The sequence below is a fragment of the Pseudogymnoascus destructans genome (assembly GCF_001641265.1).
Source record: "Pseudogymnoascus destructans isolate 20631-21 unplaced genomic scaffold scaffold_24, whole genome shotgun sequence".
Lineage (NCBI taxonomy): Eukaryota > Fungi > Ascomycota > Leotiomycetes > Thelebolales > Thelebolaceae > Pseudogymnoascus > Pseudogymnoascus destructans.
This window is the reverse complement of record NW_020167543.1, coordinates 280322-295941: the sequence shown is the minus strand read 5'-3', so window position 1 is coordinate 295941 and position 15620 is coordinate 280322. Positions and strand designations below refer to the sequence as shown.

Sequence of the window (15620 nt, the reverse complement as noted above, 5' to 3'; positions counted from 1 at the left end):
CGCCTGAGCACACCATACTACAGTTCAGCGTAAGCGCCTGGAAATGTAGTCATTGCAGCAAGGAAAGAAGGTATAAAACACTTTTGCGAGCTCTACGACGCTATTTGGAGGTGAAAGCATGCAAGCTGGTTGCTAGAAGAATATGCTGGTATGGACTCTAATCACAACTCTCTCGTCTCGGTCTTTTTACGGAAGCTCGAGTATTATAAGGGCATTATGTTACTTACCACGAACCGGGTCAGAGACTTTGATGAAGCAGTGCAGAGCAGAATACACATTGGTGTTAAGTACAGCCCCTTAGGCGTTGATACGAGAAAAGCGATCTGGAGGAGCTTTCTCGAGAGGGCAAAGACAGAGAACGGGAATGCAGCGTATAGTGACAAGCAGTTGAACATCCTGGCCAAGCACAGTCTCAATGGTAGACAGGCAAGTGTTCCAGGTACCCTCGAATAGGGTTATTTTGCTGATACTGTCGCACAGATTAAGAACGCAGTGCGTTCAGCACATGCCATAGCAAGCAGCGATGGTACACACCTATGCTATTCTCATTTAGAGAACGTCCTCGAGGTTGGAAAGGAGTTTGAAAATGATTTCAGAGGATCAGGAGAGATGGCAAACATGCTCTCCTACGCCTGATCTGTCAATTAGTCGAACGAAGCTGCATGGCTTATCCTAAAGCCGTTGAATTTTCTTTGTACTCCGACGCTGTTCATATTATTAGCCAATCCGAGACGTTCTACTTCGGTCAATTGCCAAACACGATTGAGCACAATTGCTAGGATCTCTGGCAACTCAAGCGGGGGTTCGACATGATGAATGATCGAGTTGCAGTCAATTGAGCTCACACCCTTGTGTGAAGGTCCCAGCAACGTATCAACACCGCCCTCATTTATGCTGGTGACGAGCACGGGCGCACAGGGCCAAAATAGGTTCCTCCCCGCAATTAACCTGTGCGCGCGTCTCCGGCCAACATTAGAGTTTGTCCATACCATACACCCAGTAGCATATCCCCAACCAAAGAAGGGCCAGCTTCCAGCGAAGTAAATGGCCGATAAGCGAACCAGGCGCCAGCCAACACCGTCGACGACCTTTGAATAAGAAAGAGCAGACATTCCTGCACTTGGCAGTGCAGAGCACGTCCGTCGACACGGTGAGAGTACTCTTAGAGCAAGGAGCCATGATATCTGCTCGCGACCTCGAAGGAAGCTCGGGGTTGCATTTGGCGGCCGATGGCGGACACCTAGAGATTATTGACCTCTTGATTGACTAGGACGCAAACTTGACACAGTGGACTAACTCGGGCGTACACCGTTACACCTATCTGCTTGGCTAGGGCATGGGGCAGCGACGAAACTCTTGGTCGACAGAGGGGCAGTGGTAGAAGCGGTGGACAATGATGGGCATACGGCGCGCGATTTGGCCGAAGAGATGGACCTGGGACCTGCGATAAAGGCTCTCGATGGGGAAGAGCCCAGTTTCTATATATTTGAAGGCCGCTTGATTGTACTCTAGGTAGTGCAGCCCATCCCAGCTGCAGTATCCCTCCTTCATCACCAAGGTCCCCAAAAGCGGAGCCGATTTCAAGGATAACTCGGTGGATACCTGGTGTGGGTTCATTGAGACCATCGGGTGAGACCATCGTGTGGTGGCCCTCAAACCGTCTCTGGAGATATAAGATCTCTTACATCTTCGAATAGTCGTAGCTTGCCATGAAATGCCAGCGGCAGTCCACTATTCTCGCTTTCTGACTATAGCTTTCATAGTTATAGACTATAATCGCAACATGAGCAACCCCTGTCGATCGCGCGGGACCACCATGATCCACCACAGATGGTTCTGATGGCACGCTGGAGAGTTACTTACTGGTACGTACTGTCTACGTCGCCCTGAAGCTATTAAACAAGGGTAAATCTGCAGGCAAAGGATCCCAAAATGCGAACTTAGGGTAAGTCACAGTATGAGTCATACCTTCTAGTCCTCTATCCCCAAGACACCTACGTTGTTTCTATAGTACACCCTCTCGAAATATGTAGGGCTCTATCTTCGGCCAAAAAAATGAATAGTCATACTGAATGGTACCGTTTTCATTTTAATGTCGACTCCTCTTCAGCCTACTGCCTGCAGAAGGCCCTGCGTCAGATGTTGGATCAAACACAACAAGCTGGTTATTAATTCCATCCTCCTTGATCAAGAATACGGTGTTCGTCCCATCAGTAGTCACTGCTTGGAAGCATGTTTGTGGGACAATGAAGTTGAACGAGGTATCAAAGGGCCTCATTCCCTTTCTCATGTACTTTTTCGTCACCCGCTCCACCTCCGACGGTTCAGAAGGGTCCACCAGAAGACTCCGCTCGGTCATCCATACCTCTTCGTCAAGAATCTTGAACTCAATGCGGATCTTGGAAGGGGGAGGAGGTACTAGCTGCAGCTACATGTCCAGGTTCTGCTCTCCAGAGTGCTCTGGTGGATCCTCAGTACCTTCAGGGATGCTGGCGAGTCCCTCTGCTATAATTCTCTCAAGGGCAATGTGCGTGTCCCGCCTTCGATCCCTCTCTGACACTTGGAATGAGTCATCCGCCTCTTGTGCATCATTTCCATCACCATTCAGCTGTTCCAGCCTGTCTTCTAGTGTGTTCTGTCTGAGCCGCTCCTCATCTGTCTCGAGATCTACCTCTGATACTTGCGTTTGGAGAAATGGAGCAGATGCTGCCCGTTCCGCACCACCATTGGGCGGTGTGTGCTTATCTTCGGCAGCCTACCAAAGAATGCAAAGTATACTGATCTGCGGACAAAAAACGAAGTGATGCTCTCGCCTTGCTCTTCTTGGTCTGACTGGAGATTGCTTATATAGAGAAACCTTCTATCTCTCGCATGAGCCTCCTCGTCTGGAAACCCACATCGGGGGCCAGCCCTGTCTGGACCGTCGCTGACAAGAGCGGGACACGACTGCTCGGTATTCCGAGGTCTGGCGGTTGCAAATAATCCCAAGATCTTGTCGATATGAGATTCAATGTCTCCATCACCGTAATCATAGCGATCCTGATTTCGCGCTCGTAGTAATGCATCACGTGCAATCTTTCTGTCCGAGGACCGTAGCATTAACGCCGTTATCTCATCGCTTTTAAACCGTAACTTGCCAGCAAGAACTGCGAAGTCCGACAGTTTAGCTTCATTGGCATTTGGAGCCCTGGCTTTCGCTAGAAGCTTCTTCTTCTTCGTTGTCTTCACCTCCCGAGGGGCAGGCAAATCAGGATAGTCCCGCATAGTGTACAACCATAACTGCGGATACGTAAAGTGCCAATTCTTCGACCTCTTCCCCAACTGTGTGGAATATGAGGAGTGAGCATCCTGGACGACGAGTTGGTTCGTTTCAAAAAAAAATACTGTTCAAGGCGCTGCGCATCGTGTGTTTTGGAGACGGCATAACCAAGTATCTCATGCTGCCTGCGCATGCTTCCAAATACTTGAGATCCTCGAAGAAGGTGTAGAGGGATGGTATCAGGCCGCTGATGGTACGCAAACCACTCCAGATGGTCTCGCGGGCCTCATAGGCTAAAGCCAGAAAATATCTGTCCGCTCAGCAATTGGCCATGTAGCGCCTGGGCGTCGCGCTTTGACGATTTGGGGGCCATGAGCTCCACGGCCTTTACTGTGGCTTGGTCTACTATAAGCATCGCTTCTTTGTTGTGATGGAGGAGCCGGGACCAAACATCCTTAATGTGCGTGAGATAGGACAGGACCTCCTGTTTCGATTAGTTTCAGTGATGTGCAAGCTAGATATGCCAATCTCGGCAGACTCACGTCGTCACATCTCATGCTAATCATCCTATTCAACGTACTGATTCGCATCCCGCCCCAGAGGCCAGGAATATCCAATAGATCGTCGAAGGCGGCCTTAAAATCGGGATGACGGGAGACCTGGTCGAGACACCTCGTCCCATGGCCCGACGGACGAGCCCACCATCGCATTTCCGAGTACCGATCCCGCTTTTGCTGATATTTTCGGATCTTGCAATAGATCTCGCCATCTGACGGCGGCTGCTCGTTCGAGTGCTCCTCGATCAAGGCCTTCCTGAGCTCGTCGTCGATATCTGCATCTCTCCTGCAGAGGTAGGACCTCTCGCGCTGCCAGAACTCGGTGTCGCCCATGGAGGCAGCGGAGTTGGAATCCTGATGGGAATTGAAGTTCGGGATGAGGGTCAGTGGCATTAGTCAGCAGCATCTCAGCCGAGACCTGTGAAGGAAGCATGGAGGACATCGTCCAGCTGGGACGATCAATGACAACTGGGATATGGTTCCGCGTCACTCGGTCACACTGCCCTTTTTCAAAGCACTTCTTCAGCTTGTTGAGACTTTTTTGGTTTGGTTCCCTTGGCTCGTTCCATGTGAAGTGTAGGACCTCGAGCCCGACGCGAGCTGTGCCTCTGTACTTGAGCCGGCCCTCTGTCGCCAGTCTCTCCTCCCGACATGCATATCTCGATGGTAGCATCTTCTATGTCTTTTCTTAGCAATGTAACATGGCTTGAGGTAAAGTTTTGAGCAGGAGGAGGTAAGAGGGAGGAATGAAAAGCAGGGTAGAGGTTTCGGTCAGTTGCGCGTTCTTCAGACATCCATATTGTGCTGCCCTACGCAGTGAGCTCCTTTCACCTTCCCCCGAATGGGTTAGAATGATCCCCGTCCGTCTGTGTCATTCTACCCTCGTCCATCTTCTGTTCGTCGTCACTCTTCAATTTCTCGTCCGTCTTCTGTTCGTCGTCCATCCTCTATCCCTCTCAAATCCTCGATCTCTAGACCTACCCTGCCTACCGCTCACGTTGCCTCAACATGAGTTCAGGTAAACGTGGCACAAAAATCGACATGTTAGCGGGCTCAGCTCAGCTGCTGCCTACTCAGCATCCTGAAGCTTCCGCTACGCTACCTGCACTCTCAAGTTCCCCAGTGGGCGACACTCCCGAGAGCGCCAGTAAAAAACCGAAAAGATCTCGCTCTCCGAAGGACGATACAGATCATACGAGCAGTGTCAAGATATCGAAGCCGCCAAGCATAAGTGAATCTAAACCCAGCCCATTTACGGCAAGAAAAGCATCACCATGGGAAATCTACAAGAAACATTTCGATCTCGACCTTAACGGCCCAGTTACTGTGCCACAAGGGAAGGCGGGACTCGTAGCCGTGAGGACATTTACGGTTGCAGCTGCCGAGAAGGCGCTCTATATGCATGGTCGTGTACGACATCCCAACATTGTCAAGGCTCTTGAAGCCTTCACTACCGAGACATCGTTCTACATTCGTCCTCGAGTACATGCCCATCTCCCTCTACCAGATCGTAGAGATTGCTAAATATCCTACGGAATCGGAACTAGCAGCTATCCTCAGGCAGGTGAGTCACATCCATCAGCCGCGTCGGTCACAGGCTGACAAGGAGCACGGAAGGTCCTCGACGGCTTAATCTATCTCGAAAGCGAGGGGCTCGAACATGGCTCTATCAATTGCCGGAACATCCTCCTTAGCACCGGGGGCGATGTAAAAATTGGTTAGTTGTGGATAATCGGAGGCGGTTCTCTGCTAATGCGAACTCATAGCAAACCAACAATGCTGTGAGAAAACCGAGAAAACTCAGAGAAATCGGGAGCCTCAGGATGTCAGAGCGCTCGGAATCATCACGATGGAATTAATGCAGAAGTACACGCAGGACAATGGAGCAGTCGGCGTAGAAAATTTGGATCGTTGGCCTTCTGACTCCGACGCCGTCACATTCCTTTCCGAGACAACGTCGGCTGCGTCCGCACGCGAATTAAGAAAGGTACGATACCCTTCTCAGCCAAGAGTTACCTGCTGACATTAGCAGCATGCACTTCTGCGACATGGTGACCAGAAAGATGTTCTTATGGGGTTGGTTTCTTTAGCTGAAATTTGTGCACGGAGATACTTTTCGTGCAGTGCGTAGTTGACAAATTCAGATATTGGCCTAGCAGCGGAGTCCTTACTGAACAGTGCATTAGCTGATGACACCCTGGACGACGGTACACAGGAGGAGAGAGGCAAGATGCTTGTCATGGGTAAGACACCTTATATTACTAATCGACAATGCTTACAAGACGTAGTATCCGGTACATGCAAGCTCAGAGATCATCTTCGAGCCCTTGTTCGTACACACTTGGACGATGGAGTACAACTGCAGGAACTAGACTTTCAGCCAGAATAACTGGGCTTTGATGGCGAGGTATAGATGGCTTTGGATAGACAGAACTACCTCTTTGGCAGAGTTTTAAAGGGTGTACCATTCAGGAGTGAGAATGCTGAATATAGAGTAAATTAATCCTTAAATGGCTCAACCCTTCAAATAAAAGAGAGCTTTGTTCATCCGCGTGTTTGCCAACATAGTATCCATAGTGGCGTTGCGGCCCCAGATTTCTGGAATAAAACTTAGTCTGCAGATTCATGCACATAATTACATACTAGCGTGAAAATAGGGTGTGTTCAGCACAGCGACGGGGCTACAACGGATGTGCTACAACGGCAAGTGCGATAGCACAGCGTCTGTCACAGCCCAAGTGGGGTAAAGCCGTTCCTGGGTTGGCACATGTGTTTTATCACGCCTCGCGTGCTGACACAACTGTGCTAGCACACAAGGTGTTCTAGAGCGGGAGCAGTGCTACTACCTGTGTGCTGCCCCTAATAAAACCCGTAGCACATTTGGGTCAACCCCAGTCGCGTGCCAGAAAAGGCACCGCCTCTGTTGCAGGAGGTGAGATTGTCCTGCTGTGAGGTGCTAGAAGTTGACGACTGGCTGTTGACCTCGGACATGATCATAAAAGAAGAGTTTTACAAACACCATCTACAAGTCGTCTCGAGCGCCATCCAGACTGCCAGAAGTGCAGGCGTTGCCTTTCATACCGTTAGCTTGTTGCACTTTGAGCTTCCATTCTACGATTCATGGGAAGAACCTAATCTAGGCCCTCTATTGGCTTTCACAACGTTAAAATCCGTGGGTTGAACCGCCTGGGTAGCAATACCCCCACTGTCAGCAAGCATGCTTTGCCGTATGGTGAATGTGCCACAATCTACGCCATGCCGAGCGGCTGATTGCGGCTGTATTCCCTGGTGGAAAGAGGGATGGCGGCTGGGTGTTGGCGAGGGCTGCTCGCAGCTCTCCACTGGCACTTCTGCTAAGAGAAAATTTGATGAGCTGTAACGGGCTAGACGTGGAAGCCACAGACTCTTGCCAGGCTGGCGTCCCCTTTCCCAATTGAGTTGAACTATATGTTGAATAACGCATATATCTCCCAATACGGACATAAATATTACATACGACCATAGACTCAAGAGAACTGGGCATCCCGTCCGCTCTGCCATACATAAACTTGAGATCGGTGGATTAGTAGTTGGGTGGGTGACCACCAGCGAATACCCACTGTTGTATGTTTTTGCCTTTTTCATAAATTTCTTTCTTCTTAGTAGTGTGGCAGATTTACCGTGTCCACACTTCCGGGAAGCATGATTTTATAACCGACCTGAACCTTGAAAGAGTAAGGGTTTATCGGTACAGTCTTGGAGCGTTTTCAGAAATGCATTCATGCAAACACCGGTTCATGGCTAATATAGTCTAATACAGACTTCATACTCTGTAATAAATCTATTCTTAGTCTCTGTCGCTAGTGTATCACAAATGATGTATCAATTAGCATTGTTAAAAGCAGAGAACGAAATGCTTCAGCAAGGGATGGAACAACTTAGCAAACGCAGAAGGGCTAAAAAAACACGCCTATAGCAAGGAGGATCACTCACACAACACGAAGCACGGTTAGGGGGTACAGGGTAGAATTTAGGGGAATCATATACCGCCTAGCAGTATATAGATAGACTACACTGTGCAGCGTACTGCTAGGAACGTAGTTCCAACAAACTACTTCATATAACTTAGCAGAAACTCTATATACCAGCAAAACTCGAACCGACCCGTCCGCTATAGGCAGTGATTACTGTAGTAAGATACGGCGGTAACAAAGGGCGCCAAGACAGATACAAGTGCGCCCTTGCGTTATTTTTGAGCTCAAAAAATCCCAACAGCCACAAAGAGAATTCATATGTTCACAACAGCATCAATCCGCATCTCACAAACATCCTTCGCGCATTCACAAGCCAGACCGCTGGGTTCCCCGCGTTCTGAAGGGTCCACTGCCCCGCGTCCTCGGCTCTGTGGGTTCCCGCCTCCCCATACTAGCCCCCATAAATCTGCTCCACATCCCCAGACTCAAGGCAATCAAGCTATCTACTATAGTAGCTCGCCTCAACTCAATTCAGCGGCATAATTTACCCCAGATATGCCAATCTGAGTTATACGACCACATACGACACTCCTCAATCCATACCAACCATGAGCGCCCCATCTGGCCCTATCGCCGCGTTGGCCCCCCTCGCCACCCCCCTCCCCCCCAGCCCAAATGGCTCCCCCTTCACCGACGCACAATGGGCCATCCTCATGTCCCTAATGGACGCCGCCGTCCCGCGCATCGTGCGCGCATCCGCCGCCACTGAAGGGTCCCTCGACTACACCGTCTCGGACGCGGAGTACGCGTTTCTCTCAACACAGGCGGGCGCGAGCGCTCAGGCTAAAGATACGGAAACGCTGGATGCGTATCTGGCGGAGCGGCCGAGTGATAGCGCGGAGTTCCAGGATTTGCTGATGAGGCAGCTTGTGTATTACGCGACGGAGGAGCAGGTTAAGGGATTGAAATTCGTGCTGGCGGCGCTGGGGTATGGTTCTTTTTGAGTTATAAATGCAGAGTGGGCACGGAAGCATGCTAATATGCCGGCAGTACGCGACCAGGCGCACTGTTATTGACAGGCTATACTCGAACGCTGGACACATTGGATGCGCAGGCGCGCTCGGGGGTGCTGAAGGGCTGGCGAACGCACTATCTGTCGCCGATACGAGTGCTGGGTAGCTCCATAACCTCCCTGGCTAAGATCAACTACCTGCGCACATCTAAGTTATTTCCGGCTCTCACGGGCTACAGCGCCACACCGACGGGCTACGAACCTGGCCCAACGTTCGACTATAAGTTCCTGAAGTTCGAGGCGGCCGCTGAGCCAGCGACGCTTGAGTTCGATGTTGTCATTGTCGGCTCTGGTGTCGGCGGAGGCGTGTCGGCGAAGAATCTCGCGGAGGCAGGATTTTCAGTCCTCGTCGTCGATAAAGCGTACTACCACCCCCCTGACCGCCTCCCCATGAACGAAGCAGCGGGGTACACGCACCTCTTTGAGAACGGCGGCTTCGACGCCAGCTACGACGCCTCCCTCACCTTCATCGCCGGCGCCAACTGGGGCGGCGGCGGCTCCATCAACTGGTCTGCATCGCTTCAGCCGCAGTCATACGTCCGTCAAGAGTGGTCCCGGGACCGCAAGCTGCCGCTGTTCGAAACCACGGAGTTCCAGGACGCGCTCGATAGGGTGTGTGATCGCATGGGCGTTAGCACGGAGAATATCGAACATAGCCATGGTAATAGGGTCCTGCTGGAGGGCGCGAGGAAGTTGGGGTATGAGGCGAAAGCGGTGCCTCAGAATACGGGGGGACACAAACATTCGTGTGGGCGCTGTGGGATGGGTTGCGGGGCGGCGGAGAAGCAGGGACCGAATGTGTGTTGGTTGCCTGATGCGGCAAGGGCGGGGGCGCAGTTCATGGAGGGGTACCAGGTTGAGCGAGTCTTGTTTGAGACGAGGGGTGGGAATAAGACGGCGGTGGGTGTTAAGGGGGTGTGGACGAAGGATGGTGTGGAGAGGGAGGTTGTTGTAAAGGCGCAGCGCGTCATTGTGTCTGCTGGATCTCTGAATTCTCCTGTCCTGCTCCTGAATAGCGGTCTGAAGGTATGTTATATCCCGCTCCTAACCCGATCCACAACTAACCTCGCAGAACACACACATCGGCCGAAACCTCTACATGCACCCCGCCAACATGGTCTCAGCCTTCTTCCCCGAAGACGTTCGCCCCTGGGAAGGCGCAATCCTAACCACAGTCTGCACCTCCTTCGAGAACCTCGACGGCCACGGCCATGGCGCCAAAATGGAAGCAACCTGCATGATCCCCACCCTCTCCCTCTCCCAAATGAACTGGACCTCCGGCTCCGACTGGAAGCTCCTCGCCGCCAAATACCGGCACATGAACACCTACGCCAGCTTTGCGCGCGACCGCGACCCCGGCCGCATCCTCGCCAACCCAAAGCGCGTAGAATACACCCCCTCCGCCTTCGACCGCCGCCACACCCTCATAGGCCTCCTGGAGATGATGAAGATCCTCCTCGTCGGCGGCGCGGCGGAGATTCATCCCCACCTCTCTGGCGCACCGCCTTTCATCGTCGATCCCTCTGCGGGGCGCTCGCCTGCTAACCCAGAGTTCAAGGAGTGGCTGCGGAAGGTTGAGGCGGTGGGGAATGCGCCGCCGGGGTTGTCGTGCGGGAGTGCGCATCAGATGGGGTCGTGTCGGATGAGCGCGACGGAGGGGATGGGGGTTGTGGATCCGGAGGGGAGGGTGTGGGAGACGAGGGGGTTGTATGTTGCGGATGCGAGTGTGTTTCCGTCGGCGAGTGGGGTTAATCCCATGGTGACGAATTTGGCGATTAGTGATGTGATTAGTAGGCGTGTGGCGGCGGGGTTGAAGAAGGAGAGAGGAGAGAGGTTGTGAGTGGCTGGGGAGTGGTGGAGTCGAGATTTTGAGGTGAGTTGTGTACGGAGATGGTGCTAGATACCGGAGGATGCTCATCACATCTCAGTTTCTGTTGTTCCTTTTCTGTTAGCGATTAGTTTTAACGTTGTAACGGCGGTCACTACTGTAAGTAGGAATGAATTACGATGAAAACAACCTTGTTTAAAGAGATTGTCACCTGAGCCAAAAGAAAGCGGTCTGGTCTGAAGCCAATACGCAACGGGTCTGCCAATAAACCGTTCGATATATAGGGAATATAACCTCCACCACCCCGGAATCACGATGAGCGATTTTGGCGCTGCCTCAGGCCGCAACTACCCCTGCACCCACCCTTCCGAATTGGGCCGTAGCCCCCACGGTCGCAACGTCGGTGCCACCTCAACCGTGGCTTCAGCGATTCTGCTCGGTAGCAGCGACTGTATGTAGCCCAACCCTAGCACTTGTTTTATATCGCTACGTAGGTAAGGTAGGTGATATAGCAATATAAGAGCCTTATGTTCAGCTTTTTGGTGAACAGTAGCTGCCTGTAGAAGCCTGTGTTCTAATCGTCTAATAGGAGATCGCTATAACAGGTCTTGGCAGACCGTTAGGGGACCACACTAGTCCAAACCGCCCGCCACCAAACCGCCACTAGCCTGCATCACGGCGACCCAGGCTAGTGGCACATTAGGCAGCTCGATTGAGGTTTTCAAAAAATCTATGCTATAGTGAACGCCACACGATATTTTTTTATCAGACTTGCTCAGATATTCGCTTCGTTCGTTCAACCGTTTCATGGCGGGGCAGGCATCGTAAACCTCACCCGAATCAGCCATATACCGTATCTGTAATCATCTGGACTTAAATCTCGCCCGCGTCATGGCTTTACCCGGCCCAATTCATTGTTCTAGGCCCCAGCGAAAGCCTGGCGAAAGGGCTTACGCGGCTTTATAGTGGGCTCTCCAAACAATATTATGGAGCCGGATCCAAGATGCGGCGGCTTTTCGGCAGTGTAATCACATGATATCCATAACGTCCACCACTCCAACGACCACCCCCCTTACAACCAACACTCACATGCTCAGACGGCCGCTGGTCCGAGGCCCCTCCCTGATACGTTCCTACGACCAATAACGCATGCAGGAGCACACTCCTAAGATCTTCGCAGGGGGCGTTAGAGTAGTGACCCTAGGAGCGCAGGGGGCGTACAGTACGGCGCCACAAGTTTCCGTACGCCGTACTGTAGGTAGGGCTGCAGCTGTCACAGATGCAGGCAGTTCCACTATGTGGCTAATAAATTCTTCTACTAATTTCAATTCTTTTTTTATTTCTGTTCTTACTAATTCTTTAAAACCTCTTCACAAAATAAGGTGTGTGGTAAAGGATACATAACGAATCGCAAACACGGGACATCGGCTAGGAACAACGACCCCGAGGACCACTGAGATCGTCATATTTCAAACACGGGACATAGGCCAAGGACAATGACGCCGAGGATGATTTATTGCCCACGGGTTCCTGCTTCTCTAGTCATGTCCCGTCTTTGGCTTCTTCCCGCATCTAGGAACCTGCCGACTAAATCCCCAGAGAGCGCCAAGACGATTAGCGTAGGTGAAAAGCTTTGATTTTGTTAGTGGTGTCTTACTTTGGGGGCATCTAGAACCTAGAACCTTCTAGGCTCAAAGCTTTTCACCTACGCTAATCGTGGGGCCGTGGCCGCCGGGGGAGGGGGAGGGGGAGGATCACGACAAGCCTTTTGTTGCTCCATTACTCGATGTCAAAGGAAGCCGCCACATGGGCCCAGAAAAAAAGCTTGTGCTGGGCCCTGGCTTCTCTGATATAAATTCTCCCTTTTCCACCCCGATCCAACCTTTTTTTTCTCTCTATCTTCTATCGTCTCTCTCTGGCAGAGCCTTTATTACTTTCGATATTTTATTCTTTTTTATCAACACTCCTTTCATCCTAGACGGATATCACTTTCCTTCCTTCTTTTAAGTGTTACTACATCACACACTCTCTCTCTTGAGAAACAGTCTTATCTCTTTATACGCTACCAACACACTCACTACGAAAATGATGAAGGCACAAATCATCGCAGCAGCCGGGCTGCTCTTCTCCTCGCGCGCCTATGCGCAGCAGTCTCTCAACCAGGGCTCCGGATTCGGCACCTACTACTTCGATGTCGAACAGATCGAAACCTGTGGCACCAGCTTTGCCGCCCAGAACCAGGGCGGAGTCATGTGCAGCCACATCGCCAGCTTGCCCCTTACCGACATCAATACTAACTATGTTGTTGCCATGAACAACACCCTCCTCCGCGGGGATATGGCCAAGTACTGCGGCAAGAAGGTCGTTGTCTCTGTCAACGGCGTAGCCTCCAGCCTACCACTCTTTATTGGTGACGGCTGTGAGCGCTGTGGCACCGGCCCATCCACCAGTGACACGTGGGAGGCCAACGGCGCCCCTGGACTCGACTTCAGCTACTCTGTCCTGAATGAGCTGTCCGGAAGCGCATGCGCTGACGGACACATCGATATCACCTGGGAAATCGTCGACGAGAAGCTCTACAACTTTGACACCGACGGATCAGGTACCGTCCAGGGACCCGCGTCTGGAGGCAGCAGCAGTGGCAGCAGCAGCAGCGCCGCGGCTAAGGTTGCAACTACGGCCACTACTTCTACTTCTTCCTCTGCCACCCAGGAGTCTACCTCTACCTCCCAGGAGTCTACCTCTGCCTCCCAGGAGTCTACCTCTGCCACCCAGGAGTCTACCTCTGCCTCCCAGGAGTCTACCTCTGCCTCCCAGGAGTCTACATCTGCCTCCCAGGAGTCTGCATCCAGTGCCAGCACCAGCGTAAGCTCCGCCAGCCAGGCCGTCAACTCCCCAGCCGACGTCGCGCAAGCTGCCGTCCCAACCACGATGATAACACAAACCGCCAAGGCCGCTTCCACCACCTCTGATGCTCCCACCACCTCTTACACGCCCACCGCCACTAGCGGCCTGGAGATGCTGGCCACTCCCACAACCAGCGAACCTAGCGCGCCCTGCGCAACAGGCGTCTGGGAATGTAACGGAGACTCTCTCATGCAATGCCTGGATGGGAAGTGGGTCACCCGTGCTACATGTGTTGACGGTTTGAGCTGTCAGGGAGGCAACTCTCCTTACTGCGCGCCTGCTGGATTCAGCAAGGCTCTGGGTGGAAACTAGAGCGTCTTTGCCGTTTGATATAGAATATAGAGTATATAAATCAATTGAATTAACGTCTATCCCTAAGTCCAGAGACACACGCTGCCACGAGATGAATTTACGCTTTAGTAGAACTAGTGTGCGTCACGGGGGACCGCGGTCCCCCGTCGGTCTGCCAAGACTGTCATCACGTGCCTATAATTGGTTAACAATCACGTGTAAATATTACTTATAATGACTTATTTTCTATGTGTAATTTGTAGTAGATGGCAATTACTATAATGATTACTATCTATATTACGCCATGACTCCCGAATTTCCCGACCAGACCTAGACTTATTACGGACTTGGCTTAACTCAATTGTTTCAACTTTATCTTATGCTCTTGCAAGAATCCTTTATATCGTTAAAACCAATTAATGACAACTGATTTGGCATGTGCAGTTGTCCGTTACTTTGAAATTGGCTTCGTAGTTATAGTATGAAACTAAACAAGCTCATGCTTAAGGAATTTTGTCATCTAACTTTTAGAAGGAGGTGGTGATGGGTTCCATAGGTGACAAATAGCAGCAAATACCATCTGTCTTGTAGCTCCTGTTCCGTTTTGATATTGTTGAAGAATCCATTGTGAAATAGTAGAGAAATATATGTACAAAGGCAGCACATTACCATTCAATTATAACTATGGACTTCAGTCTTCCGTCAGTCTCTTCAACGTAATCAATAACTAGGTGTCCTATCTCAAGACTGTAGAGGCGCCCTGATGATATATACCTGCAGGGATTGGTACCGCCTAACAGGGAATAGAACTGGCAAAAAGCCGTGTGAGTACGGGCGCGTCGTCTAATGCGACGAACTATGCCATATAGGGTTGATTATAATATTTTTTAGCAGATTACTTACGATAGAGCCCTTCGTGTCCTGTGCATCAGCTGCAAATGCAAAATCCCATAAGTGAGGGATGGGAAGGTCTGGGCAGTTCTCGAGGATCCAGACATAAGCAGCTGACTCGCAACGGACCTTTTCATTTGCATTGCCTGGATAATTCAACTCGCCAACCTTATAGGGGAGCGGGAATCGGATCATGACTCTTCCACCAGGCTGTTTCCTCCAATTGTCGATATAGACTGGTAGGTACATGTTGAAGCTGCCATGGACCCACTCATCGAAAGGCGATAGGTGGCATCTCTCAGTGCCTTTAAGACGGAGATAGCAAGATACAATGGCTTCTATTTCCTGCGTATGCTGAAGCAAGTAGGCTACGAAGTCTTCTCTCTTCTGCCAGTATGGTCCGCCGCGTCGCTATAGCTGATCTTTCCCCCTAACGTTTGAAGGGTTATTCCTAATCCTAACGGTGGGAGACTTCGATTAAGATGCTGCATTAGAGATTCTGCATCAGAGACGCTGCACTAGAGATGCTTAGCTAACGATGCTCCACTGACTGAAAAGCTCTATGGGTCCGCCTTATTTTGTTGGTGTTTACCACACTATGGTGGCCCGAGAGAGAGACTCCCTGGCGACCGGGCTTCGCAGCCAATCAAAGAGTTAGAATAGATCGTAGAACCCATAGTTAGCAACATCTATTGTGAGAGTCTAAAACGATTACAGACGGGGTAAAAAAGAAGTTAATTACTACAGACTATAGTTATTATATTACGGACTTTCTGGAAGCCTAACGTTTAGGAGTTGAATAAAATGGTGTAATTCCTACAGTCGACTGCGGCCATTCGTGGATGCGCATGGACGACACGGT

General features: G+C 51.2%; 7 protein-coding genes across 7 annotated transcripts; 5 read left to right on the top strand and 2 right to left on the bottom strand.

The window, feature by feature from the left end:
* Positions 1 to 150: 150 nt before the first annotated feature.
* On the top strand, positions 151 to 636 carry VC83_08337 (uncharacterized protein; the record flags this gene model as incomplete). The annotated part of the gene is made up of 2 exons (XM_024471892.1): positions 151 to 426; positions 481 to 636. The coding sequence occupies 2 exons, from the start codon at positions 151 to 153 to the stop codon at positions 634 to 636; spliced, it is 432 nt and encodes a 143-aa protein (XP_024320706.1).
* Positions 637 to 2089: 1453 nt separating this feature from the next.
* VC83_08336 (uncharacterized protein) lies at positions 2090 to 3264 on the bottom strand (the record flags this gene model as incomplete). Its single annotated transcript, XM_024471891.1, has 3 exons — positions 2090 to 2418; positions 2479 to 2706; positions 2760 to 3264. 3 exons carry the CDS (start codon positions 3262 to 3264, stop codon positions 2090 to 2092), a joined length of 1062 nt encoding a protein of 353 aa, XP_024320674.1.
* Positions 3265 to 3545: 281 nt separating this feature from the next.
* VC83_08335 (uncharacterized protein) lies at positions 3546 to 4149 on the bottom strand (the record flags this gene model as incomplete). Its single annotated transcript, XM_024471890.1, has 2 exons — positions 3546 to 3743; positions 3802 to 4149. 2 exons carry the CDS (start codon positions 4147 to 4149, stop codon positions 3546 to 3548), a joined length of 546 nt encoding a protein of 181 aa, XP_024320707.1.
* Positions 4150 to 5218: 1069 nt separating this feature from the next.
* On the top strand, positions 5219 to 5947 carry VC83_08334 (uncharacterized protein; the record flags this gene model as incomplete). Its single annotated transcript, XM_024471889.1, has 4 exons — positions 5219 to 5380; positions 5434 to 5533; positions 5583 to 5803; positions 5849 to 5947. 4 exons carry the CDS (start codon positions 5219 to 5221, stop codon positions 5945 to 5947), a joined length of 582 nt encoding a protein of 193 aa, XP_024320675.1.
* A 1351-nt stretch (positions 5948 to 7298) lies between these two features.
* Positions 7299 to 8773, top strand: VC83_08333 (uncharacterized protein; the record flags this gene model as incomplete). The annotated part of the gene is made up of 1 exon (XM_024471888.1): positions 7299 to 8773. The coding sequence occupies exon 1, from the start codon at positions 8378 to 8380 to the stop codon at positions 8771 to 8773; it is 396 nt and encodes a 131-aa protein (XP_024320704.1). The 5' UTR covers positions 7299 to 8377.
* Positions 8434 to 11152, top strand: VC83_08332 (uncharacterized protein). Its single transcript, XM_024471887.1, has 2 exons — positions 8434 to 8757; positions 8820 to 11152. The coding sequence occupies exons 1-2, from the start codon at positions 8483 to 8485 to the stop codon at positions 10384 to 10386; spliced, it is 1842 nt and encodes a 613-aa protein (XP_024320672.1). The 5' UTR covers positions 8434 to 8482; the 3' UTR covers positions 10387 to 11152.
* Positions 11153 to 12363: 1211 nt separating this feature from the next.
* VC83_08331 (uncharacterized protein) lies at positions 12364 to 13952 on the top strand. Its single transcript, XM_024471886.1, has one exon. The coding sequence runs from the start codon at positions 12755 to 12757 to the stop codon at positions 13886 to 13888; it is 1134 nt and encodes a 377-aa protein (XP_024320705.1). The 5' UTR covers positions 12364 to 12754; the 3' UTR covers positions 13889 to 13952.
* Positions 13953 to 15620: the final 1668 nt, after the last annotated feature.